This window comes from Lonchura striata, chromosome 1 (assembly GCF_046129695.1).
Source record: "Lonchura striata isolate bLonStr1 chromosome 1, bLonStr1.mat, whole genome shotgun sequence".
In the NCBI taxonomy this organism is placed as follows: domain Eukaryota; kingdom Metazoa; phylum Chordata; class Aves; order Passeriformes; family Estrildidae; genus Lonchura; species Lonchura striata.
In genome coordinates this window covers 121869612-121896897 of record NC_134603.1, presented here as the reverse complement: position 1 = coordinate 121896897, position 27286 = coordinate 121869612, and the positions used below count along the sequence as shown (strand labels likewise).

Here is a 27286-nt window from a genome sequence, read left to right as displayed (position 1 = left end):
ATCTTAAAGCAATAGGCTGACTATTAAAAAGCCAGCTATTAATGACCAAAGCCGTGGGTTTTTTGCAATTAGTACAGACAAACACAACCTCAGCTTTAAAAAAAAATTACATTAAGTATAATTTAAATATAATATTATTAAAATACACCATAATAATGAGGTATAATATGAATCCCTACAACTTGCTGAATAAATACTTCGGCTTGAATCTGCCTAAATGGTGCTGGCTCGTGGGTGTATTATGTAAATGGCTTCTGTCAAAAGTTGCTGGATAAGCTTCAGTGTTACAGGAATAGAGGGAGGGTTTTTGCTCCTGCTGTGCAGCACGAAGGCAATTCTGATGTCCTTCAGTGGCTGCTAAGAGCAGAATTTGTCAATGGTGAGCAAGTTTATAGCTCTTCAATAAAGTATTTGCACTCAAATTTCACACACGAATCCAAGCAGAGAGAAAGACAGGTTTAAATGGTGTGGTTTGGATATAAATAGACATACTGAATTCCCACCTTTGGGGGCTACAGACAGGAAAAGCTTACATGAACTCTTTTGCAAAAATGCCTACAGTAGCTTGATTGTAACATAATGAATTGCTTAAACACCTCCCTTTCCCCCTGACACTATGCAGGTGAAACTTACTAAGTGCAAAAAAGTACTTTGGGCAAGGGCTCCCTGACCTCTAGAGTCCTGACCTGGCAGAATACAGCACCAGATTCTGATTCATCATGACATTTCAGATTAAAATTTTTCAAGACTAACAAATAACTTTATAAATATATTTGGTTCATTACATAGAGTCTAGTTGCTTTGCAATCTCATCCTTTTGGTCTTAATTACAAAAAAAACAATGATTTGTACACCACACTGCTTTGTTCTAGCATTTCAGCCATTTATTAAAAAGCAACAACACGGATTCACCTGAATACATACAGCAACTCACGTTCTTCTTGGCCACAGGAGAACTAATTCTAATAAACTATGGACATCCTCAAAGCTCAGCTGTTGCAACACCCTACTGTCTGCTATGGAACACAACAACCACAACACAGAAAATAGCTTGCTTTCTATTTGTGAAAAATGCCCTCAGGAACAGACACTTTGGCTTACTTGTGTAACTAAACACGCATTTTAAAAAAATTAAAACTCAGATTTTATGTGTAAAAGCAAAATACTGGCAAGCTTCATATGATACATACACACTTGCTAGATAATGGCTTTCCAGCTAAGCCCATATGTTCAGTGTAAATTAACACTTTTCAAGAGTCAGTAGATTTATACAATATGCAAATGCCAAGGGTTCTATATGCTTTCTTCGGAATTACCAACTGGACACATTGCTAGATAGAGACAATGCCTAATTTAGTTCAAATTATCTGAATGTGGTCCATTTTTTACCTTTGTAATTAATGCTCCAAGGCAGCTAGAAATTCAATAGTTACTTTTAAAAAAATAGGCTTTCACACTCAGTTAATTGTGAAAATTCAGAACATTTTAATTTACTCTGATAATTTACAATTAATATAAATTATGTCCAAAAGCAAGTAAACATATATCTCACCTAACACTGTATGGTTTTGAATTGTGACATCACAACAGAGAGTTAAAAGCCAGTACATCACAGTTTGCATTAAAAAGACAACCAACACAACTGAATCAATATTATATTGATTTCCATAGCAATCTAAGCCATGTAAGTAAGCAAAAACACTCTGCTCATGATAGGACTGTGTGTGTGCAATTGCTTCCGTAACCAAAGGAAAAACCAGTTCTGGATATTTAATTTTTGCTCACAATTAACTAGCATTTCCCCCTTCAACCAAAAGCTGTGCCTTCACTTCAATGCAAACAGCATCTCTAATCACCTCTTCTTTCAACTGCAAAAAACCATTCAAGTCATCTTCTGGAGGGCAAAATGCAGTTTCTAATGTCACCTAAGAGATCTTCTAAAACCCAAAAGCTGTTTAGAATTCTACTGTAAGAAACCAGACTAAGGTTTCAATTTTTCAGCAGCTTATCTAGACTAACAACTTTCTGTGTAGAAGAGTTAATAGGAACAGAAAATGAAAGCAGAATAAATTCAAGATGATTAATTTAAGCTTCTGTTCCTCAAACTAATTTAGGAATCATAACAGAACTTTGCAAAGGTATAAAGAACATTGCATCTCAAACAGTTTGGATTAATAAAACTTAAAATAACTGAAGACAGCAGGTCATCACCATACATCTTCTCCAAAAGTCATCTATTTCCAATACAAAAGCTTATAAAATGAGAAGCAGAAAAGAAGGCTTAAAAATGGCCTAACTTGAAAAAAAGAATGCCATGTCTACAGGGATTTGGGTGGTGATCTGACCTCCACAAGATCTATTAGCAAAGTAGTATCTCCACACAACTCTCAAATTTTAAGAAGTGCAATGGTGATATGAATTTTTGTGAAAATAAAGGCTTTTTGTGTTGATGTGGTAAGGGAAAAAAAGTGTAATTTTCAAACTACACTTGTCTTTAAGTAAATCAAGTTTCAAGAGTCTCTAATGGGTGCATATAAAGAAAATATATTACAAGGATGCAACCCGCAGGTTAAAACATATGTCTGCCATCTACACTAGACAGAAAAAACATTAACTCTGAATCAGCTAAAAACAGCAACCTTTTCTATGGATCTGCCCTCTTCTCTAGGAACAAATGAGCAGAAGACTGTAGCAGCACTGCTGATGACACCAAAAACCAAAGGACTCAATATCAAAGAATCTACTCAGATAAAGATTTCTCTCTTGCCAATCAGCATTTACTAAGTTTTTTCTTCTGGGTTGAGGTTAATCCAACAGGTTTCAGGTAATATTTTGAATGATTAAAAGAATCTAGGTAAGGAAGACAATAGTTCTGTCAGGTTCCATTAAAAATGAAAAAACTTAGAACCAAGTCATATATCAACTTTGCAAGGCAAATACCTAATCTGTGTATTTCTTCAGAAGACAAAGATTGCTTTTAACAGCCACAGCTCTAAGTACATAGGCATACTCCAGTATAAGCAGATTTTATTAAATACAGACAGAGATGAGTGTTCAGCATCACCATGAATATAAGTAAGTTACAATAATTCTAGAATACTTTTAATGAGTCACTCATCTGAACTCCTCTGCTGTTTCCTCCCCACTCCTGAGGGAATGAGGTGGAGTCAGGAAAGAGAACAGACTAAAGCAAGAAATTAGTACCTTTCTTCCCAGTTTTGTTCTGTTTATTCCAGAGCATCTGCATCTGCAGAATAGTTTTAATCCCTGGACTCCACAGTTTTTCTTCTAAGAACAAGCAAAATAGCTATGCTTGCACTTCATGATACCACAGGCAATTCCTACTTTTTCTCATGCAATTATACAGGCTCTGTTAATCTAAAGAACTATTTCACATAGTCACATACTATCTTTGAACACTTGGTAATTAATAAAATCCAGTATCTAAAAAGCCATTTCAGCTGCAATTGAAACACAAAGAAGAAAAATAATCTAGCATTCACTCTAACTTTTCTCAGTTGGAGCAACATAAGAAAAATGAATAATAAAAAATGTCTGTGATTCAGACACAAACTTCAGTTGTATACTTAAACACCCAGTAATATGTTAAAAATATCATCTGACCAAAGAGCAGTAAAGCACCTTGAAAGTGTTAAAAGTCTACTAAGCAATTTGCTGTTTAAGACTTCTATTCTATGTATCTGAACAACACACCTGCAGACAAGCTCTTGGCTGAAGGACCATATGGCCATCACAGTACAACATAAGTAAATACCTGAAAAAAATTATCTCTGGTGTCCAAAATAAGGAGTCTAGCAATCAAACTGTGCACAGACCAAAACCCAGAAAAGCAAAGGCAACTCCTATTTCTCTTAAAAGAAAGTGAAAATATGAGGGTTCTGCATCTTCCAACATGTGTTCTAGCTAAGATATCAGCCAGCACACTTTCCTTTTAGGCCAGATTTAAATTCACTGGCAGGAGGAGGTACTTTGTCTACTTTCAACAATGCTGTAAATCAACACTTCATTCTCACATTAACACACTGTACATAAAAGAAGTCCTCCAGTCTTTCTGAAGTCATGGTCTCAAGGTACTTTGTAGAAAACGTGTCTGCTCAGATTTACCAGCTGCACCCGACAGCAGCCACCTGTCTTTTGAGAAATAGAAGGCAGCTATTACATCCAACAGCTTTTCTAAATAAAAACCACATGAGTCTGACGGTGGTATTGTCAGTCTTGTGAAATTGATTAGAAGTCAAAACAACTCTGTTTCAGGGAAGAGAGACCACAAAGAGGTGCACCTATCCACATATATTGTTATGAACAGTTAAGGTAAGTTTGTATCCATGAAGAGAAAGACCTTGACAAACTGCGTTAGCTGCTGTGGCGTGGATTTTGGACAGAAGACGGGTTGTTTTTTAAGCAAGGAAAGTGAGAGAAGATGATTTCTGTTGGAAAATGGAGAAGATATTATCTTAAAATATCTGTTTAGTCAAAGAGAGAAGCAGGCAAAACATTTCAGCATTTGTTAAACCCACACAAACACAAAATTATTAGCTGTACACTTAAGGTTTTTGCAAGCATGACAGCTTTTAAAAATGTTTTCATAATACAAAAAGCAAGGCCCGCAGGTTTGTTTAAAGTATTTCCACTTGTTGGCAGAGCAAAGGCAGAAAAGACACTGATAGGAGCAAATCTTCTGGCCTCCTTAGCCCCTTCCAGCTCATATCATGTCCCTAGCCAATTCCAGGTTTTGGCACTAAAAATGGCATCTATTACAGTAATAACCACAGTATCCTTCCAGGAATAATTACTGAGGGCAGCAATTGCAGCTGTGCACACCAGTTCTAAAAGCAGAGTTGACGAAAACAAAACCAAAATCAAAGACTCAGTCTCAGAAGTCCCTGTTTGCTCTTTCACATGTCAACCACCCTCTCCCAGCACACCCAGCCCGTTGCTGGGAGGCGAGGCTGGACAGGAACGCCAGCAAGAGCAAAGCAAAAATAACAACCCAGACACATTGGAAGAACAACCCACTGTCACAGCTGGCACCGACAGCCTGATGCTTCAGGGAACAATGCTACTACATTTTCCCAAGGAGAAGAAATGGGTAGCTTTGGCTAGGGAAAATGAACAACTGCAGAATTCCTAATCATAATTTGATATCATCCATCACCTTGCTTTGAAAGTGTTTATACCAATACTGTACACACTCCTATAAATTAACTAAAATATGATCCTACTAAATTATATTAGTGCAGCTGGTAAAACAGCTAAGAGAATTCCCTTTGGGCCTGTGGGTGCACGCATACACTGAGAAGAATTAGTACAACTCCTTTGATCTACTTTTCTACTGATCTATAGTCATACTCAAGATGAACAGAGGAAGTGCTGATTTTACATATTTCCACTTTGAAAATTTCTTCCTGCAATACTGTTCCTGCAGAGAAAAAATAAATCAAATTCATTATTCATTACAGAAAAACTAGCCCACATCACAGAAGGTCAACATAACATTGCCTTATTTTTCACCATGTAATAAGTTTGCTCTTCCCTCTTCAGTAGGGATTACGGGGTTTGTGAATAGCATGTGGGATTCAAGGACAGACACTATAACACACATAAGCACCGCACGCCTCTCAGAGACTGCATCCTTGAATACCAGAAATTCCTGGGGATTTTTTATTGTATGGCATAACGCACTTCTGTCTCTGATTCACTGAAACCAGTTCTCTATGTTTGTATCCTAAGGAAAAGAAGCAATTCTCACCTGGCAGATGCTTACTCAAAAAAACCCTGAGTGTGATCTTTCATTGCTACGTGAGAAAAGAACAAGTCCCAATTTTCCTGGATTTGTATGCTTTTCAGGTTTGTTTTTGAAAAAACTGCTGTTTCTCCAGCAGATGATTAGGAACATATTACATTTGGTCTGCAGGGCTCAGCTTCCCCACAGAGGCTCTTTTAGCTGGATGGGCTATAAACCAATAACCTTTATCCTTTGCTCTTTTTCTAACCTTGCTTCTTTAGCTGAAAGGCTGGAAACCCCTTTAAAGGAAAGCAGCACAATGCAAAACACCCAGATTCAGCACTGGACAGTGCTGGTATTGAGACTGAAAATGAGGAGGTTCTCACTGGAGCCAAGAAACCTGGCATAAAGTTTATCATTTCCTCATTAGAACTCCGCTGGGCTGCTATGCTGCTGAGCTTCTGAAGAAGAAAATGGTAGTCGGATAGATTTCTAGAAATGAGAATTACCCTGGTAATTATGGTGAGTAACCTCTCTGATTCAATCCCAATCTCCACTATACTGCTGGCACATAAAACCTTTCATTGCAGCATGTTTGATGAGCTTGGGATGACAGACAAATCAGTTAGTCCTTTCCAGGTTACATCAAGATTATCCTCCTAATACCATTCTTTAACACATATGTGCTCATTCTTTTCCTTTTCCCCTTCTCTTTCCCCTGTAAAAATCACTAGCTAACTTTTTCAACACCATTTCAGTTAACACTGGAGTTGTTTTTGATGCCTAGTTTTTGATGCTCCAAATTATTTAGAAAGAGCAAGGAAATCTGAAATTGGCAAAGAGCATATGAAACTACAGAGATGTGGGTTCATAAATAATATAAATAAATAATAGTTTTGGAACAGTAGCAGGCAGCCATATAAAAATGCAGCACAAATTCTAGCATTCTACAATACGTTCTACGCACTTGAAAAGTGATTTTCATGACTGAAGTTTTATCCTATACCATTAACATATTTTAGGCAGAAAAGTCAGTTATGCCAGTCAGAAGAGGACTTTCAAAGTTTTATGTCACCAACCACATCAATCCTTGTGGGTAAGTTGCCATCGTTACAAAATGTTTGCTTTTATACATTTGTCAGGACTTCCTATGGAATTCCCACATGACCAAAATCAGCAGTGGTTGGGAGTGTTCCGCCAACATTTAGGAACTTGAGTCAGAAACACATACCACTTCCACTCAGACTATTATCTGGGAAACACTAAAAAAAATGATTCATACAATTTTGAGCCATGGAAGGGAGGAAACAAACATCATATTCAACTATTTAAATTCTTCAATGATGACTCACATAACTTTAGAATATTTCCAGAACCAAGTAACAAACAGCAGTTGCCTATTCAAAAAAATAAACAACAGTGACAGACCTGCTTTCAACAGAACCATTCAACTATCAGAGAATTAGTAAAAAGGGAAGAGTTGTTGTTTAGTTTTTTGGTTGTGTTTTTTTTTTTTTTTTTTTTTTTTTTGCCACTCCACCTCCTCCCAAAGCACAAAACCCAATAAGCTCAGTGGAATTATCTCTGCTAGCCAAGGTCAGAAAGCTTACCAACTTCCAACTGCTAATTATGCTTATTTAAGTTTGATTTTAGCAGTACTTGCAAGAATCAGCTTGGATATACTGCTACAGCAAACAGTGCATTACCTGTCTCATTTCAGCAATATTAGCAGGGTTTTATCTTAGTCCATGTTTTGCTTGTGCTCACACTTGTGTTATTTCAGCAGCAAACACTAACAAAATGTTAATCCAGTCACAGAAGCAATAAGATACAACAATTAAAAGTGAGAAGTAATGAACACCCTGTGAAAAACTAAGAACCAGAGCGGAGCAGTGCACCCAAAGAAGTGTTAAACAGCACTCACTGGATTCAGTGGTTAAATAACCAAAAGGAGAAATAATACAGGTTGGACTGAGGAACAAAGACAAAACCTAAGTAGGAGCAACTATACAGTACAGGCTGCTTTACCTCTACTAGAAGGGCATCAGGAAGAGAACACTTCTAAATCTGACCATCTTAGGGAAGGAAACTTTACTCAGCCTCAGATGTATGTCTGCTATTCACTTAGTCTGGTAAGTAAAAGAACTAAAATGCACTATCTAAAGGAAACTATTTAGAATGACAGTGATAGCAGCATATATTTTCAAAGAGTACCACACAATTTCTGCTATTCAAAACAAAGTGCTGGTTTTGTTAAGAAGAAAAGGACTACAAAATCTGCTCCTTCAAAATACCTATTCAATACTTTTGTCATTACTGAAATTCCCCTAGTAGAAAGTTGAGGGAGTCCATAATACTGAGGGAAGGAAGATGCTGAATTATTTCATAGCTCTAAAAGAAAGCAGAAAAACTGTGGCCTTTAAAAGTTTCTGTTCAGATTTTCCTTCTCATTAGTCATGTGATGGCACAATCTGCCTACAACCCAGTCTCCCCCTCCCTGTTCCACCCAGGAATGAGTGTTGTTGCAGGGACAGAGGAGGCAAAAAGGGGGGCACACTTTAATGGTGAGTGCTTTTTTCCCAGGATGGAATCTGGGAGGGAAAGGTCCTGAATACATTACATTTTTTTAGAAGATTTAAAAGTTTTCTTTTAAAGAAAACTTTTTTTAAATCAGTTCTCTCTTGCAGAAGTTATAAGAGTTGAAGTTACAAGAGTTTAAATAAATATTTAACTATTATAATACTGAAAACGCATGTAACATTCCTACTAGTGCAATACTTTTAATTCAGTTTTGGATAGATAAGAATAGACTGTGACCACAGAAGCCACAATTCAGCTGGCTTGCTCACATGTGAAATTTTGGTTTCCATACATACAGGAACTCAGAACACTGTATGTAAGTGAGCAAAACTAATCCCAGTTGCTATGGATACCATTTTTTTTTCTCTTTTCAGTATGTAAACAGTGTTACTATACACAAATTATTTTGATTATCTTTAAAAAAAATTGTGTGTGTCAATAGCTACTTCAAGCATCAGGATTTACTGCTTGGGGAAAGCTAAACTTCCTAGAAGTTTTTATGAACCCCTTACATCTCCCTCATATCCAAGAAAAAGCTCCTTTCTGGCAACTGAAAACACTCCATAAAACACAGCTGGATAAAATCCACATATTCACACACATACAGGCACTACTACAGGACGAGAAAGCTCATCTAAAACTTCTGCAGCTGCCAAAATAGATGTGGCTTCTCCCAGATTGAGCAAGGAGAAACACAGCTGCAGACAGAAATCTTCCCTGCCTGCTTCAAACTTTCCAAGGAGTTCTCTCCACAATGCCCACAAGGGAAGCAGCTCTTCAGGAGGAGGGCTCTTACACATCACTACAGGATAACACCTTCACCTCCACCATGTACACAACCTTCACTCCTTAGTTACTTTTCCTATCAATTTTTCAATTCTATATTTAGAAGATTAAAAAGCACGTTGCTTAAAAAGTCTATTACCAAATGAAATTTCATAAAATGCAACAGAGTATTAATTTAGAATGCTAATTAAATTCTTATTACTCCAGAAATCTGCTTGTTTGTTATTTGTAGGTTGTTTTCTGGGGTTGTTTTTTGTTCTGTTTTGGTTTTTGTTTTTCTTTTTCTTTCCTGAGTGACATTTGAAAAAGTGTATGAGTCTGATTTTAACTGCTGGTCACCAGACAGACTCTTTACTCCTCCCTTCCCCGCATGATCCTTGTGCATTCACATCCCTTTCCTGAGCCAGCACAGGCAACTTGTATGACCCAACTGTGTCTATTTCCTTTTTTTTTTAATTTTTTATTTTTTTGTGGTGATTGGTGTGAGCCAGCTCACTACGGGCCTGCAGCTGCCACAGAGCAGTGGGAGTGTTCAAACTGCTCACTGCAACAGACAGTGATGAGATGGCTTTGCAAACCCACACCCATCCACGGAGCTCCCTCCATCAGACATGTATCAGAACTGTTCCATTCCTTGTATTTTTTCCTTAAAATATCTCAAGATAGTTTTCTTGACACCTGAACTTCTCCAAACTTGGACACTATTACAACCAAGTATATCACTCCTTATATTTTTTCCAATTACACAAAACCATAGTTATGCAAAGCATTACTAAGGCTTGGTATTTTTTTTTCAATCAGGATTATTTTGGGATTCATGTTTTCCAAAATCTTCCTAACACTGACTTCAATCAGTGATTTATTCAATTAAGACGACACCTAGAGGACAACTTGCAAAGTAAATTTTGGCATTACTAAGAGCCAACAAATTGCATTATAAAGGAATAGTATCGTAAAGAATCAGAAAGACAGTATCAAAACACAATACATAATACACAAGACACATGAGCTGCACATTACTTATTCAAAATATTAAGAAAATTAACTTCTATACACCCTTGCCTCTAACATTCCTTTAGGACTAGGTATCTTAAAACGAACAAATAACCAAACCCCACTCAGCAAATAAGTGGGTATAAAAAGGGAGAGCATTTGGTCAAGTTTTGTGGCAAAAATGAGGCCACAGGGCATCTTGTATGCAGTTGTTTTCTACCTTTTCTTGGCAAGACAACTTTTATTTTATAAAAGCATGATGAAAAACTATACCAGATTTCTATAAAATATAAGTATGTTAGGAAGACTTCAATATTTAGTAACAATAAGTCAGTAATATGGTTAGGAATAGTCCTATTTGTCTATATCTTACATAGCAAGCTGTGGAGTGTCTTCCCCAGAAAAGAATGCAACCAGCATGCTCATAATGCAGGGCCATGAAGAGAAAACACCAGTGAACTCATTAACTGGCTTGCAAACGAAACTAGAGTCTAGAAATACATCAATAACCTTGCACATCTTGGTTAAAAAACACCATGTAGCTATGAAAATGTAACCTTTAAGTCATGCAGATATAAATTTTTTTAGTCTTGACTCAACTGTTGCAGCCTTGCCCCCTAGAGATTTATTTCAGGCTCTAGGAAATAAAGGCAACCATCTTTTTCTAAGAAGTCTTGATCACCCAAGTTTCTTTTTGGATATACACTGACACCTCATGGCCATTTAAAAAATACTTAAGGTCTACGCTCTCTTAAGTTGTTTTTCTCTCTTTTTTAAAACCTCCAATTAATTTCTTTTTCTTCTAATGAAATGTTGTCCTCTTTAGAAATTTCAATCTTAATATGACATTATTTGGTATATTTCTCCCTTCCTCTTAATAAGAAACTACTCAGCATTAATTTTTCATGAGCAGTGAGGAACTCTGCCCCCCACAAGCACTGAATCACGGAAGACAGAAGGACAAGGTACCTTTTCTCTCCAGCTTCAGACCCTGCAAACTGCAGGGAAGCAACCACAGCCACTGTTACTCTTCACAGAGCAGAGAGACCAGGAAGATAAATAGGACTACTGCCATATGAAGAATGAGACTGGAAATGTTCCTCCCCAAATGACAGAAATAGCCCCTGGATAAATTTCTGGCACTCTGCAAAAGCCTTTTACTCTTTGAAGTTCATTAAAACCTTCAAAGTTACAGACATGATTACCTAAGAATATTAATAAAATTCACTACTTCCTCCAGATTCTCATACTGGAAGTAGAAGTGTGTTACTTTTCACTCTTTCCAACAGGATGACATGTATGAAAAAAACACCAAACCTCTGTCATTTCTTCCTTCTTGGTTGAGAACTCTGTGGTATACCTGTATAAATAGTCAAGTCACACAATACATATCTCAAGACTGATAATCTGGCAAACTACTCCTTGCTAACGAAAATTATACAGTCTTTAATTGTTAAAAATAAAGAGTAATATATATGTAATAGGCCTGTAATATTATTTGATAGGGATATTACCAACTCTTTTAAAATACTGTAGAGCTAACTGAATTAATATTATCCAAGAAATGCTAATACCCATGGAAAAAAAAAGATTTATTCTTTGGAAATATTTATCTTTACCTAAATATGCAAGACAAAGCCAATTAAAGATTTGAAGATATTAGTTCATAAAAATGAAAAGCAGATGCTTTAGAGATGCTACTTCAAATTTCTTGACCTTCTAAGAAAGAACACTTGAATTCTGTTCACCAAAGTATTTATAATATTAATTAATACAATATTAATATTTTGGCAAAACCTGTAAAACTTTCCATGTTTTAAAAAAAATTAATTAAAGCAAATGTAAAAATAAACCTTTACTCCATCATCTCTTTACCAAGTCTAAGGGAAAAGATTCTCAGGCATTTACTCTTTATTTAATACAAGCTTTGTTTTTCATGTATTGAACCGGAATTCCTGTAGCATTGAAATGTGATCAAGAAGGACAAAGAGATTCACTTTCCGTATCAGAGAAACATCCAATGAACTTCTTGTCCCACAGAACTCCTGGCTTTAACAGAGATGGAAGAAGCAAACTGCCAGTCAGCATATTTTTACAACACATTCCCTCTCACCCCTGCCAAAAAGCAGCAGCCAATAAATTCCATTCATCATGGAAGGGAGCTTATTTTTCAGTCATTACTATCACCATCTGGTCAGCAGCAATGGAAATATCAAAAGTAGTCACATTTATAAAAGATTAAGATGAGGTCATCTTGAAGTGCATACTGAAGAAAGAACACAAGAATATACTTAAAACTTATTCTGCTCCCCTTTATTTGCATTAAAGAACTACCACAACATCTGCACAAATGCTAGACCACACATACTAAGTGCCACAGGCATCCAGCTTTTAAACTCAGCCAAAATTCAGACTCAAGTTTTCTCTATCAGTTGCCAGAATCAGTTAAAAAATATGGGGGAAAGAAAAAAAATTTAAACCCAAACAAACAAAATAACCCCAAACCAACAATGAACCTCCACCTACCCAGTATTACTAAGATTAGAGAAAAAGAAATTTTATCTTCATCTGATTAATTCACACAGTAATTTAAGTTATAGCCCTCTAAGTGTTATATATCAGCACAGTATTTTATAGCTGGTATTGAAATTTTGAAAAGTCAAAGAAAGAAACATGCACCATTCTGGTACCCATTACACAAATACAGGAAATGTTAAAGTCTCTTATATCTGTACATGACCAATGTGTTTGGATAGCTTGTAGCTGCCTGGTGACCCAGTTTCCTGAATAATTTACCCGAAAAGAACAATTTCCAAGCATAAACAAATCCCATAATATGTATAAAGTGGACTGCATGCTCCACTCCAAAACCAATCACCTATCTTTCAGCAAGTGCATTTTGGAAATACTGTAGCTAGCAATGTGTTTCTAGTATTTCTAAATAAGGACATGCATCACTTTTATATTGGTACAAGAGCAGAACAAGGTTTATCAGCTACCATGGTTTTCAGTTTCTAAACTAAACTTCTATAAACCATCATCTTCAAAGCCACTTCAACCCCAGGAAATACGTAAGGAGGAGAGGGGAAAACCAAGTCTTCTTCCAGGACATTTGTCAGGGCACTTTCCTCTAACAGTATGATTTCACTAAAGTTGCTGTAGTTTGATTACATGTCAGGTCAGTCAAGAAAAACAATCACTAGACATATAAAACTGTAAAAGGTCAGATGACAGGACAGATCTGGAACCTGATCTTCACACAGGCCTCAAATTATAGGAGGACATCTATACCACAAAGAAGTTTGGCCTGCAGGTTTCTAGCATGTGATGTTGAGGAACTAAGGGAAGATGCCACTCTTCAAAACTGAAAAAATACAGCTGGTACCAGCAGTACAAAACAGAATCCACTTTTTAATTATTACTATTAAAAGACATTTAACAGGATGGTACAAAGTGCACTTGATTTTCAGTTCAAGATCCTTAGGGCAGCCAGGAAGACACACAGCAAGCTCACTACCTCAGACATGAGGAGGGCAGACTTTGGTCTCTTTAAGGATCCCCTTAGTAGAGTGCCAGGGGATAGAGCCCTGGAGGAAGAGGGGCCCAAGAGAGCTGGATTATATTCAAAGATTGTCTGCTCCAGTCTCAAGAGCAATGTATCCATACAAAGTTCAGGAAATAGTGCAGAATGCCCCAAGGCCTGCAAGGATGAACAAGGAGTTTCTGGACAAATACAAACAGTTTACAGAGGGTGGGAAGCAAGGACAGATAGCCTGGGAGGAATAGAGACAAACCTGTCTGAACAGCCAGGGATCTGGTTAGGAAAGCTGAAGTACTGGCAGTAGTAAATCTATTCAAGAGCATTAAGGGTAAAAAATAAAACTCCTTTAGGTACGTTATTAATAAAAGAAAGACTTGGAAAACCGTAGGTTCTCTCAGGAAAGATACGGGAGACCTGGTTACCCAGGATGTGTAAAAGGCTGAGGGACTCAGTGAATATTTTACCTTGGTTTTTACCAGCAAGTGCTCCAGCCACACTGCCCAATTTGCAGAATGTGAAAGCAGGAACTAGGGAAAAAAAGGAACCGCCTTCTGTAGGAGAAGATTGAGCTCGAGATCATCTAAGGAACCTGAAGATGCAGAAGTCCATGGAACCTGGTAAGATACATCCACGGGTCCTGAGGTAACTACCCGGGGAAGGGGCTAAGCTAATCCATCATATTTGAGAAGTCATGGCAGTCTAGTGAAGTTTTCACTAATGGGGGAAGTTTTCACTGGAAATGGGGGAATATAATTCCCATTTCAAAAAAAGGAAATAAGGAAGCCCCAGGCAACTACAGGCTGGTCAGTCTTACCTTAGTGCCTGGCAAGGTCATGGAATAGATCCTTCTTTAAACTATGCTTAGACATATGGAAAAGAAAGTGATGACTGGTGACAGTTAGCACTGGCTTCACTGAAGGCAAATAATGCCTTAGAAATTTGCTGGCTTCCTATGATGGGGTTGCAGCAGTGATGGATGAGAAAAGGGCAACAGACATCACCTACCTGGACTTGTGAAAAGCATTTGACACTGTCCTGCACAATATTCTTGGCTCTAAACAGGACAGACGTGGATTTGATGGATGGACCACTCAGTGGATAAAATACTGGCTGGATGGCCTCACTCAAAGAGCTGTGGTCAGCAACTCGATATCCCAGTGGAGAACAGTGATGACTGATGTTCCTCAGGGGTCAGTATTGGGGCTGATCTTTTTTAACATTTTTGTCAGTGACATGGACAGAGGGGTGAAGTGCACCCTCAGCAAGCTTGCCAGCAATTCCAAGATGTGTGGTGTGGTTTTGGTAACATGCTGGAGTAAGGGAGCTTCACGGGGTTGAGAGGGGAGTCTGTGTGAACCTCATGTGGTTCAACAAGGCCAAGTGCGAAGTCCTGCATGTGGGTTGGGGCAATCCCAAACACAAGTATAGACTGGGCTGAGAATGGATTGATAGTAGCCCTGGAGAGAAGGACCTGGGTATGTGGGTGAACAAGAAACTCATTTTAATCCAGCAATGTGTGCTCGCAGCACAGAAAGCCAAATGTGTCCTGGGCTGCATCAAAAGCTGCGTGGCCAGCAGGCCAAGGGAGGTCACTCTCCCCCTCTGCTCTGCTCTAGTGAGACAGTGACCTGTTCCGGGGCCCCCAAAACAGCAAAGACATTGACTGGTTACAATGAGCCCTGGGGAGAGCCATTAAGTTTGGGTTTCAGGGTTTTTGCTTATTCTACTTTTTTTATATGTATTTTTGTCGGATTCTTTTTTAAGTTTCTACCAGTTGCAGGGTTTTCTAAGTATCAATAAAAATGTTATAATTCAAGAAGGAAAACACCCCAAATTACTCATGCTAGCCAGAAGTTAGGAACTTCTATATTTAAGTGAGTATCAGTTACAGCAGTTGCACAGCTTCTCAGTGAGAATTAAGGTTTATTAGGGCAGGGGAGGTAGACAAGAACAAAAACCAATACAATGAGCAATACCCAGCACCTACGCAAATCTTGGTGCTTCGTAATCATTAGGCTACTTGACCCGACTTTATAGGCAAAGTTTACAAATCTCTGGGGCAAGCAGATGCAAAAAGATGCATCCTCTTCCTCACTGATAGCAGAAAAAATTTTAAGAAAGAATTCCTTATAGAAGAGGATTTTAAAAATAACAGTCACAGCCCAAAATAAATAGGTACGTAAACTGAACAGTTTGGGGAGATTGTTCTAACCAAGATCTGAAAGAGTACTGTGCGCCATTTCTCTCCTGATGCTGAGCATGAATTTGGCCATCTATTCAGATGAAATTCTGAATATAACTTATCTTGAAACCCTGAAAGACATAATCATCCTAACCATATCGTAACCATCCCAAATTAAACACTTCTGTGCAAATCATAGCAACTACAGAAACCTGCAGACAAATCAAAAGGAGTATAGTGAAACCATCTGAAGTCCCTACTAGTCTTAACAGGAATGTGTCTTGCAAAAGAGGGCTTTAAGCAAACAGTACCAGTTTTAACAATTTTGCTGCAAATGCTGCAAGTATTATCAAGAATACCCACAGGCAACACTTACCAACCAAAGACACTGTTAAAACTCTACAAGTTAAGGGTCTTGCTGAACATCACTCACAAGGGAGATGGCTTCCACTGCACCCCACCTGGGGAGCCCCCAGCAGCCAAACCCAGGCCCTGTATGGGCCCATCCAGAAGTATCCCACTTGCTGGGGACCTCGACTGCCAGGCTCCAAGGTCCCAACAGAGACCACTCCAAGGTCCCAAGAGAGACCAGCTCACAGAGACCAGGGTGAGATCAGCTCTGGGAGGGCTGTGAAAAGCAAATGATTACTACTTGCTTCAGTTTTATAAACAAACTTGTCCATATGGAGCTCCTAGACAAATCACAGCTTTTTGGTTTGATTTTGAAAGTCACATCTTGAAGTAGTAGAATATGCATGGAGAAAGAAGGATTACTGTATAAGCATGAAAGGTCTTAATGAACTAAGCGAGGTTCACATCCCACACACTGAAGCAAAAATCTCCATTTCATGACAATCTTCCTCATCCAGTACAAGAAAGTTGTTGAGACTAGAGAGAGAAATATTGAAACTACTTCCTCTTGGATCCAGAAACAATTCCTCTGCCTAGAAATCTATCATACTATCATGAACTTATAAAATGCAAAGTTAGGAAAACTGTCCATCAATTTTGTCACCAAAATTGTCCTAATATCATTGTTACTCTCCCAGAATCTGGGGCTTTCAAACCAAAATAATATTAACAATGCACCTTTTCATTATTGGCAAGAAGTATACTACTGTTTTTTTCTATGTCGCTGTCTACATGGAAGTGGTATGTGGAATAGGGTAAGAACATGCTAAATGACAACAGCATCCAATTTTCTAACCTGGTGGTAGCAACACAGGAAGAAAATCATGTAGGTGCTACTTCATTCAAAGTAGAGGTCTTCAATACAGAACCAGCACAGTAAAAAAAAAACCATATTAATTAGAACTGGTGAACCTACAGCCTGTTGGTCAAAACTGGCCTTCTCAGCTTTTATTCAGCAGTAATAATTTGAAATTATGTACACTAGCTTCTCAGGTAAATTTACTTTTGAAGTCAAGCATTTAAAAACTGCAATGCTTTTCCAAAAATCCAGAACAGTCTACAAATAACCAGTTCTTCCTCAACAGACAAGATAAAGATGGGATTTACATATTTTCTAAGCTCTTATGATTTTTTCTCTATGCCAGGTTTAAATATCTTTCCCTCCATAAGTGCTGCAGCTTAGCAAGAGGAATCAACAAAAAAGAGTGTAACAGCTTAAAAGTGTTTTGGCCCCCATAAAGAGCAAAGCTACTACTTCTTTGAGACCTATATAAAAAAAAATGCAGAAAACCTGTGCAAGTTGGAAAGAACAGTGGTTTTATACCATTAAAGCAGCTATGCAAGCAAACTCTAATTTAGACTTTTGTCAACAGGGACTACTTTGTTTAGAGAATCCATAGATACTACACTGACAATAGTAGCATAGGATAATCTCCTCTAGGGGATGAACTAGTCTAAACCAGAAGACAATGAACCAGACAAGAGTCACCGTCATGGCTAAACAAGAAAACATATTTCAGTTTAAAAAAAAAAAATCTGTAATTTCAAATGAAACAATGATGTTTAGTCTTGAAACTGGGACATCTCCCAAATTTGCCCTAAGCCAGGACAAACATATAAAACAGAGTTCAGAATCTGAAGCAAAAAATCCCCTACATATAAGAAATTACACTGAATGCAACTTCAGGTGCAAAGCTAAAACACACCCATGGCCCTAAAGCAGTAATGGAAGTCTCCTTCTGTTCTTCTAAAGGCTTCCATCACCAGTGACCTGCTCTATCAATCCAATTTTTCTCATAGCCTTCTACAATCCAGATACTCTCAAAATAAATACAGTTAACAAAAAAAAGTGCTGCCAGAAACCAGATGACCTCATACAGTTTACTTGTTAAATTACAGGCATCACATCCTGACAAGTTTCACTCTTCTTTTGTTTATCCATTTTATTTATATGCCAATAATAGGTAGTTACAGTAGTTGCCTTTGCCCAAACACATTACGGACAGACAAAACTGCATACAAAACACTAACTCAAGGTACTCAGTGTACTGGTATTGGGACAGAGGTTGATTTTCTCCACAGTAACTGTAATGGGACTGTGTTTTGGATTTGTGATGAAAACAGTATTAGTAACACTGGGTTGTTTTAGTTATTACTGAGCCGTGCTTGCACAGCACCAAAGACTTTTCTGCTTCTCACAGCGCCCCACCAGCAAGCAGGATGGTGATGTGAAAGCTGGAAGGAACAGAGCTGAGACAGCTGACCCCAACTGACCCAAGAGATATCCCTTGCCATATGAGATCACACTCAGCATATAAAGATGAGGGAAGGGGGACGAAGAGAGGAGTGTTTGGAGTGATGACATTTGTCTTCCCACATCATTATTATATGGGATGGGGAAAAAATTATTATGTGTGATGGAGCACTGCTTTCCTGGAGGTGGCTCAACACCTGCCTGCCTATGGGAAGTGGTGAATGAATTCCTTGTTTTGCTTTGCTTGTATGCACAGCTTTTGCTTTCCCTATTGAACTGCCTTTATTACAACCCATGACTTTTCTCATGTTTATGTTTCTGATTCTCTCCCCCATCACACTGGTGAAGAATGAGCAAGTGCCTGCATGGGGCTGAGCTGCCCACCAGGCTCAAACCAAGCCAGAAAATGGTAGAATTAAGGTAACATACAATCTTGATATATTTACCTTAAATAGAATAAAGACAGTGCTTAATTACACATCTCTATTACTTTGAAAGTTAGCAGGGTAAGTGTTTTTTTAATTAAGAAGTCTATCCACAATACCAGTTCTAAACACTTTGGATATTCCTTTATAGGTTCATTCTATAAGGTGAACCAATGAATCTTATGTCATCAAACCCACAGTAGATTTAATTAAACTTAATTATTTTGCCATTTTAATAAATAACACAATCACCCAAAGAACATTAGAAGAGGAAGGAAATACAACAGGAAACAGAGCATTTAATGAAATTATACAGAAGCATCTTACCCTGTGAAATGCCACGTGACTGTAGCAGCCTTTACGCATCATGAGACAGGAACACTTACACTGGAGTTGAAATGGCCACAGGCAAAATTAATTCCTAATTTACAGGAAAAAAAGTTCAGAACTTAAATCCTCTTTCACTAGGTTTAAATATAACCCAATATATCACATGCTGGATATATTTTACAGGAACAACTACTGTCACCTCAGAAGTAAACATTTTAAGTATGCTAAAACTGTTGCAATAGTTTACTGAGGCAAACAAAACGGTACCTTGGGTAATTAATTTTTTTCTTTGGAAAATAAGAAGCACAGCTGGCATATTGATAGGCCAATACTTGGGGATATAACTGGCAGCACAGTCAGCAACATGTGACATTTCCTGTGCCAGAGAGGAGATCTCTGGAAGCTTCAATGTATTTATATAAACAGTTTTGGTCTTTACTGCTATTAGGTTTTACTGACTGATTTCCTCTCTGTGGACCAAAACAAGTAAATCACTGTTTTCACTCCTCTTTTACACATGACATTTACAAAGAAAGTCTAGCTTTCACAGATGCCTCCCTTCCACTTGAGGAGGGGCAAAAGGGGAGAGCAGGGAGCAAAACTCAAAAGATTCAGCTTTCATAGTTCAGAGGGGGTATAGAATGTAAACAGCAAGGTAACAGCTGTGGCAAGCAGGTACAGAACAATCCAAAATAACTGCATGATTGAACATTGTTTAGATGAGTCTTAATGATAAATTCATTACTCAGGTCAAAAAACCATCCTCAGTCACCTTTCCAAACTGGGCAGAGTAGCATATAACATATTCAGCCCCAGCAGAGCCAAGAACAAAGAGGGACTACTGCTGTAGCTACATGTTCCCAGTGTTTTCTTTGTGCTGTCACTGCATTTATCTTACTGTCCCATAAGCTGACCTACAGAGAACAAGTGGCAGAAAGCTAAAACTGTTTTCTGCTAATTCAGCCCCCAAACCTGCCTGCTGTAAGATCTGCTGAACAACAGTGCAAGAGAACAGCCAGGAAATCCCAAGGGAGGGATATAAAGGGAGACTACCTTTCCTAGCAAGAGCTTGAAGTCTTTTTAAACAGCCATCTTGTTAAATCCATCTTTTAGTATGGATTTGCTAATCTGTGCAGATGTACCTTGGCTACTGGTCTCACCTACAAATCAGACCTCTAATCACATTCCCAAATAAAGCTGTAACTAAAGTCTTAAACGTCTGCACTTTCTTAGAAAGAAAGCATAACTTCACTGCTCAGCAATTTCTATAGCACTCAAGTCTGTAAGAAGCAGAAGATAAAGAGTATCAGCAATCAGTAGCCATGCATCATCTTTTCTCTAATTTCTGCACCCCACCGTAATTCCTGTTCACACACAGTGCCCAGCAGGTCAAATAGACAGCACACCTCAGATGTGTGAGCTGCACAGATGTCAGGTCACCCCCAGCACTTCATGACCCCCCCCTCCCCACCACCTGCCACACTCTCCCTTTAGACACACCAACATCCTTTATCTTACCAACCAAAACAAGTTTTGTATAGATTAGCAAACAGGGAAGTATTTTGAGCATTTTGAGTGTTGCTTACAATATTGGTTTAATATACTAACTATTTTTGTAAGATTGTTCATCAAAAGATACTGTGAAATGTTTAAGTGTAGGATTCAAATATTATAATACATTTTGATCTGCCAGATATTGCTTTTTGATCTCAGCATTTTTATACTTGATATTTATGTTCAGACGTGTGCTTACATTGCATTGTTTGGGATTGAAGATTATTTCCAATAATGAAATTACAGCATGAGTAATTACAGCAGTGAGGTTGGAAGGAATCACAGTGGGCGATCTGGTCCAACTTTCCTGCTCAATCCTAGAGTACACGGCACAGGATTGCATCCAGATAATTCTTGAATATCTCCAGTGGCAGAGACTCCACAATAATTTACAGAATTCAGAACATCTAAACTGAACAGCAGACTGATGGCAGGGAGGAAAGCTTAGTTCTGACAGTTCTTTTATCCTAGAAATTTTCAGTCACTTTCCAAGCAGTCATGTTATTCTGAATAATAATTTGGAATATTGTATTCCAATGTACCAGGAGCGTAAAGTAATATTCTAATTTTTCAGTTTGAAAGAAAGAAAAGAGAGTGATTAGTGGAAATCACGCTTAAAAAAACCCAAAAAAACAAGAACAGCAATATCAAGCCTTGTCACTTGGTGGCAGCACACCAAAGAAAACCAAAACACTTGAGCAAGACCACAAAATCACTTCCCAGCACATACTACTTTAATATCTTTCCTACAAGTGCCAGAATTCCTGGAAGTTTCTGGTCACTTCACATATTTAAGGCAGGCATCTAAATTTTTAAGACTACTAGAGGCTCAAAATTAAAAGAGCTTTATTTCAGTCTTTTTGACATGTTTAGAGGTTCATCTACCTCCACCAAATTGCCAGAAACATGCTAAATAATATTCCCAAACTGGTGCAAGGCTGAGCAAGAAAACAGAAGCAATACTTGAAAGCCTGACATCCCAATAGTTCCTACAAATTGAACAAAATAGGGGACCCTGAGTGAGATGCACCACAGATTTGGATTTCATACCACCAGAAAAGGGCTGACAACACACCAGAAAACTCATTACAGTCCTACATCTCTTCCACCAGCTGAAGCTCTTGCCAGCATTACACATGAAAGGCAACACCACACACATTAAATACCCAACAGTGCTATTGTAGGCAGTGACAATGAATGAGAACTGATAGTCTTTACCCATTTAAATAATTGATGTTAAGCAAAGGTTAGATTTAATTAAATTAGTAATATTTAATAATAATTAAATAATTTAGCAAACTATTTCAAGAAACATTTGAAACTACTACTTCTGAAGCAGGAAAGAGACGCAACGAGAACACAAAGATCTGCTGACTTCCTTCTCCACTGAGTAATGTTGTAGCAAAGGGTTGTTTATCAAAGGGCCAACAGGATCCTTACCTTTTCTCTCAAACTGGTCTTCAACACACAGATGTACAAAGACATACAACCTATACAATGTCTTGTTTCTGTAACTACATGATAAACAGCTTTGTTTCAATAGAATTCTAAAATATAAAATTTTGGTTTAGATTACTATTTGTAATCTACAAGCCAAATATATTAATAAGATTGCCATATGCTATCACATAATAAACAGATAAGTTGCAATAAAAGTTCTATTTTCTCTATATTAGACCTTTATTATTATAACTACAAGATTTAAAACACAGTCATTACTTAATAACGATCCCCTATAAAAGCAACTAATGAAGTCTTTATAATACTGAGGGGTTTTTGTACCAAACATAAGGTGATATTATCCAAACAACTGATTCCTGGAACAAAGAATTTGAGCTTAAAAGAGGAGAGTACTCATATGCAAGCTTCAGGGAGCTAAGTCATCAGTTTAAGCCAAGCATTAGGAAGTAAGTATGACTTGTACCACAGAAGGGTGACTACAATAGTTAAAAATATTAAATAAATTCAAGCTGAGAAGATAATCTCTCCCTCCTTTCCCCCTACCTAACGAAATAGTTTTGTTGTCTAGTATACATGCAGTCTGGTAGGGCCCTTCAATTTTATCAGCTTCATTAAAACTCCACTTCCAGTGGGACACACATAAAACAACAGCCTAATCCAGCATTGCAGCAAGAAGATAAAATGGAGACCAAGGGAGAGAGATGAAAGTGAACAGAGAAAGCAAGAGAATCGCAGCAGTTTGTCATCAGAGGGAGTACGAGTTTTAAACAAGAGTACTCAGCTTCCAGGTGGGAGCAGACAAACAGTTCTCTGATTATGAACACCTACACAGTTTTAAGGGAGGGCTGGCCCTCCAAATTCTTGCTGAGAAACAGCATATATCTGAAAAAGCTGCAAGAAAACAAAGTTTTTGTTGAAAAACAGAGCTGCTCTACTATTTCTGCAAATACAAACATATCCATGGGACAAGAAAAAACAACTTTAAAATTTACCCACTTAAATTACTGATATCACAAAAATTTAGGAAAATGTAATGTGATCCTGACCATTTTTTAAGTAAATGTACAACAGCATTCTATATCACATGGAACTTGATTTTGGGTCTGACTTAAATGAAAGGGGAAATGCTAAACAAATATCAACCTGCACTTCATCCCAAACTTTCAGCTCCACTTCAGTGCTGTTCAGTGCCAAATGTGTCTTCAACACACTGCATGCTCCTCAACATTACCAGTAAGAGCAGATCCTCAGCTGAGGCATGAAGAAAAAAGACATCTCATAATGATTCAGTGCAAAAAGAAATAATATTCCACTACACACAGGTTTCTAAGATTTCCTTTTTTATCCCTGCTCCTAAAGAGGAAAGATAAACCATTCATCATACTCAAGACTGCCATACAAGGTCTAGACAACAATGAAGCACTACCAGATCCACTTTGTTTCAAAAAGGAAAATGTTTGCCCATTTATCTGTGTCCCAAGTTGCAGAATACACTAACTTCCCCATACAATAGGAAAAAATAGTTGTCTATATTCCAGAGGTACTGAAAAAGTAGCAGAGTAGGTCTCCAGTACTTCAGTGTATTTTCTGCATCCAAACAATGGAACCATTCATTTGCTCATCTTCATTTTTCCTGTTTAAAAGTGGTCTCAGCAAAATCGGCAGAGGTCTGGCATTTTTTAAAAATAGTGTCAATTGCATTTTAGGTAGGGGAAACAAAAATAAAAGAGACTGCTTCCCTAATTTTAAAAGGAAGGTGAACTAAAATCTAATTGAATCATAGCAAAATAACTCTCGTTGGGGTGGTGAGAGGGAAACACTCTTTTTCAAAGGAATCAAAAGCTGGAGGCACATACTTGGTGTTAAGTACGTTGCCTGCTTAGGACAAGTGTAAATGAATCATACCATCTGTACTCACATTCAAATGATAGTCTGGCAAGATAGCAGGGATAACACAAAGCAATGTGATGCTCTGCTCTTAATGTTAGGGATACAGTTAAGCTGGGAAATAGAGGGAGACTTAGCAGTTAAACTAAGAACTACCTACAGTGAGAGACACTGAACACCTTATTCACTGAATTTATAATTAGTTGTAGAATGCTATACAGAAATCAACAGTACAGAAGTACCTACAAACTCATATATAACAATACTGCAGAGGCTGATTAATGCTGTATTTCACATTAATATTTCTATCTCACATAGCATAATGCAGATATGCTCAAAGTATAAATAGACTGGAGCAAGAAGTCATTGTGGAACATCAATAATTCAGAGAGAAGCTATTTAAGATAACCATTTGTTACAGAGACAAGACCAAATGCATTGACTAAGAAAATGCATTGACTAAGAAAAAAACCAACATGAAAACAACAAAATCAACACTGGCAAGCAGCTTTCTACAGCAAGTTGTGCTGAGCAGAGTAAAAGCAATAACCACATTAGAAGAAACACAAAGCTCACAAAGATGCAGTGTGAGACTAATCTGACCAAAGGTGGGGGAAGTCTCATCCAATAAGATGACTGGTGGCAGTATCTGAGCCAGGGTGGACAAAGCCATCACCAGCATCTGGAGCAACACGCCACAGAAAACTGCTATTCCCACACCAGCTGGGTGGGTGGGACCCAAACCCATGGAAGTCATAACCAAGGCTTATCATGAAACAAATTACTAATACTGGAAAATGTGCCAAGTTTAGGTGTCTTCAGTACTCTTTTAAAAAGTCCTGGAAAGTCAAACTATGTGGAAGTCTAAGCTTACCAACATTATTTTAGTTGTAATAAAAGCAATATATTTTAAAGTACAAAACTAAGCTTTACTTCGGATCTCAGGATATGTAATTTAACACATGTAGCACTGAACCCTCCATCTTTTACATCTGATGAGTGTCAGTGGTACCAAATGATGCTAAAGACTGTTTCAATGTAGCACACAGTTTATTTATCATGGTTACATATAAACTAGAGTAGATACAGGAAGGACAAGTTCTTCCCAAGATATTCCTGAATATCTTGGGGGCTGGAAGGGGGAGAATAGACATCCATCTGCTGTTCCAAAATCCTTGTGATTATTTGTTTATAACTGTACCAAACTTTGAGGAGCAGGAAGTGTACAAATAATTTTAAAAGTATCTCACTTTTTCCTTGTTTTCATGCCTTCATCTTTTAATTATATGAGAAAACTGTTTACGATATTAAAAAAAGATCGCTGATGCACTTATATTGATTTACTGACTTGAACCTCTAATTTTTTATTGGTTAAAATCAGGCATATTATTTCAGAGCATTCTAGAGGTTATATTAACAGCATTTACAACTCCCAGCAGGTTTAGCAGCAGCAGATAGTCACAAGGATGTCTGTCCCTAATAATCACAGTTCACAAGTAGGTACACTAACATAAAATCAATACCATTAACATACACATGCAGCTGTGAGCCGAGCTGATTTGAGGGGAAGGAGGAGATTTGAGGGGGTAGGAGGATGCTATCCCTTACTATTTTCTCAGTGACACTGTTTACAAAGGACAACCACGTGGAGGAGCTTCATAGGCAAACAAAGCAGTAATTCAAGCTGTTTCATTATGAATCAGCAGAACTGTCACAGATCACGGCAAAAGTATTGGACCATTTTTAATAAAAGTAAACACTAGATTTAATAGTTCTCCTGATGTTGAATCTGACTCTGTGATTTGCTATTCAGATGAAAGCTTTGAGCTTGAACAGTTCCGTGGCATAAACCAAGGGGTGAAATAATGAACTGACAAGCCTGACGGTTTGTGAACCTATGAAGCATTCCAAATGACGTAAGTGAAAACACGTGTTGATCCTCTGATGTTCACACCACTGTTAAAAATGAAAAATGATCAAAGCAGAAGAGGAGTAAGATCCTCTAACAAATCAAGAAACCTTTACCTACATGTTATTTCAGCATGTGCACATGTATATTTTCAAGCAATAACTACTTACACAAAAAGCCATATCAACTTAAAAATTTTTATGACATACACCTTAAAAAAACCCCACAGAGTAGAGCAGCTACTGCACTAAGATGCAGCTACTGCACTCAGATGCAGCTACAGCTTTCATTTTCACTTTTACAATTTTTTAAGCACTTCAGAGATAATTTCCATTTAAAAGTTTGGGAAGAAAGCAAAGCAAGCAGAAGATGAATTCTAATCAAACTTAACATCAAAAGGACAGATAGACAATAGCATTGCTCCTCAAGCTGAGGGAAGAAATCTTTACATTTCACACATCTTTTAGCAAGGTAATTATCTGGATAAAAACGAGGTGGTTTGCTATGAGTCACAGCAGTTCATACATAAATTAACCCATTAAGAAACTTCACAACCAGGACAGACTTCTTTAGAACCTACAACTACTCTTCAAAAACACTGTACATGAAGCCAGAAATGAGTAATGCTTTCTAATCTGAGCAGATGCCTGTCACATTCAAAGAGAAATACAAATCAAGAAGTGATGTTCATAGACATTAATATCAGAAGAAAGCACGGGTTTGGAGCTATCTGAGTCTATGTTTGTCCATAGCAGGTTATCTCTCAAAGTCTACAATCAGTCTTCACAGAAACCTCAGTGCTTAAAACACACAAGAGGATTGAAGAAGACTTTGTAGTATACAGCTATGACATATTTCAGAACATCTATGGGAAGACAGCAGTTAAAAATTGATACTAGGTAGAGGGAGGAAATAATTGCATACTTTAGGTATCTGCCAAGGCACAAAGATTAGACTTGATCAATAGTTAGTAGGGTGAGTTTGTGAGGTCATCTTTTACCAGCACACCACATTTAGGAAATTGTTTCTTGATTCACGGGTTTCAATCGTTACTATTTAATTTTCATGTGTCTGAATTTTAACATTTCCACTCTACCAAATACAAGGGTAGGAAAAACAGGAAGAAGGGTTAGGAGTATTTTTGACAATACTCATTCATCAGACAGAATGATAAAACCTAAGTACTATTTCAAATGAAAAAAGAATGCATTTGCAAAATGAAGTTAC

The 27286-nt window shown here is 37.7% G+C and overlaps 1 protein-coding gene across 2 annotated transcripts in view; it reads right to left on the bottom strand.

Annotated features, from left to right (window-relative positions):
* ANKRD28 (ankyrin repeat domain 28) overlaps positions 1–27286 on the bottom strand; it is a 119638-nt gene that overhangs the window by 76442 nt on the left and 15910 nt on the right. The window contains exon 1 of one of the 2 annotated variants that reach the window (XM_021538155.3): positions 19246–19328. The exons of the other annotated variant lie outside the window; for it this stretch is intronic. Coding sequence (XP_021393830.1) covers positions 19246–19287 — 42 coding nt within the window. The 5' untranslated portion in view covers positions 19288–19328. Of the gene's footprint in view, positions 1–19245; positions 19329–27286 lie in introns of those variants that run through there. 2 annotated transcript variants of the gene reach the window in all.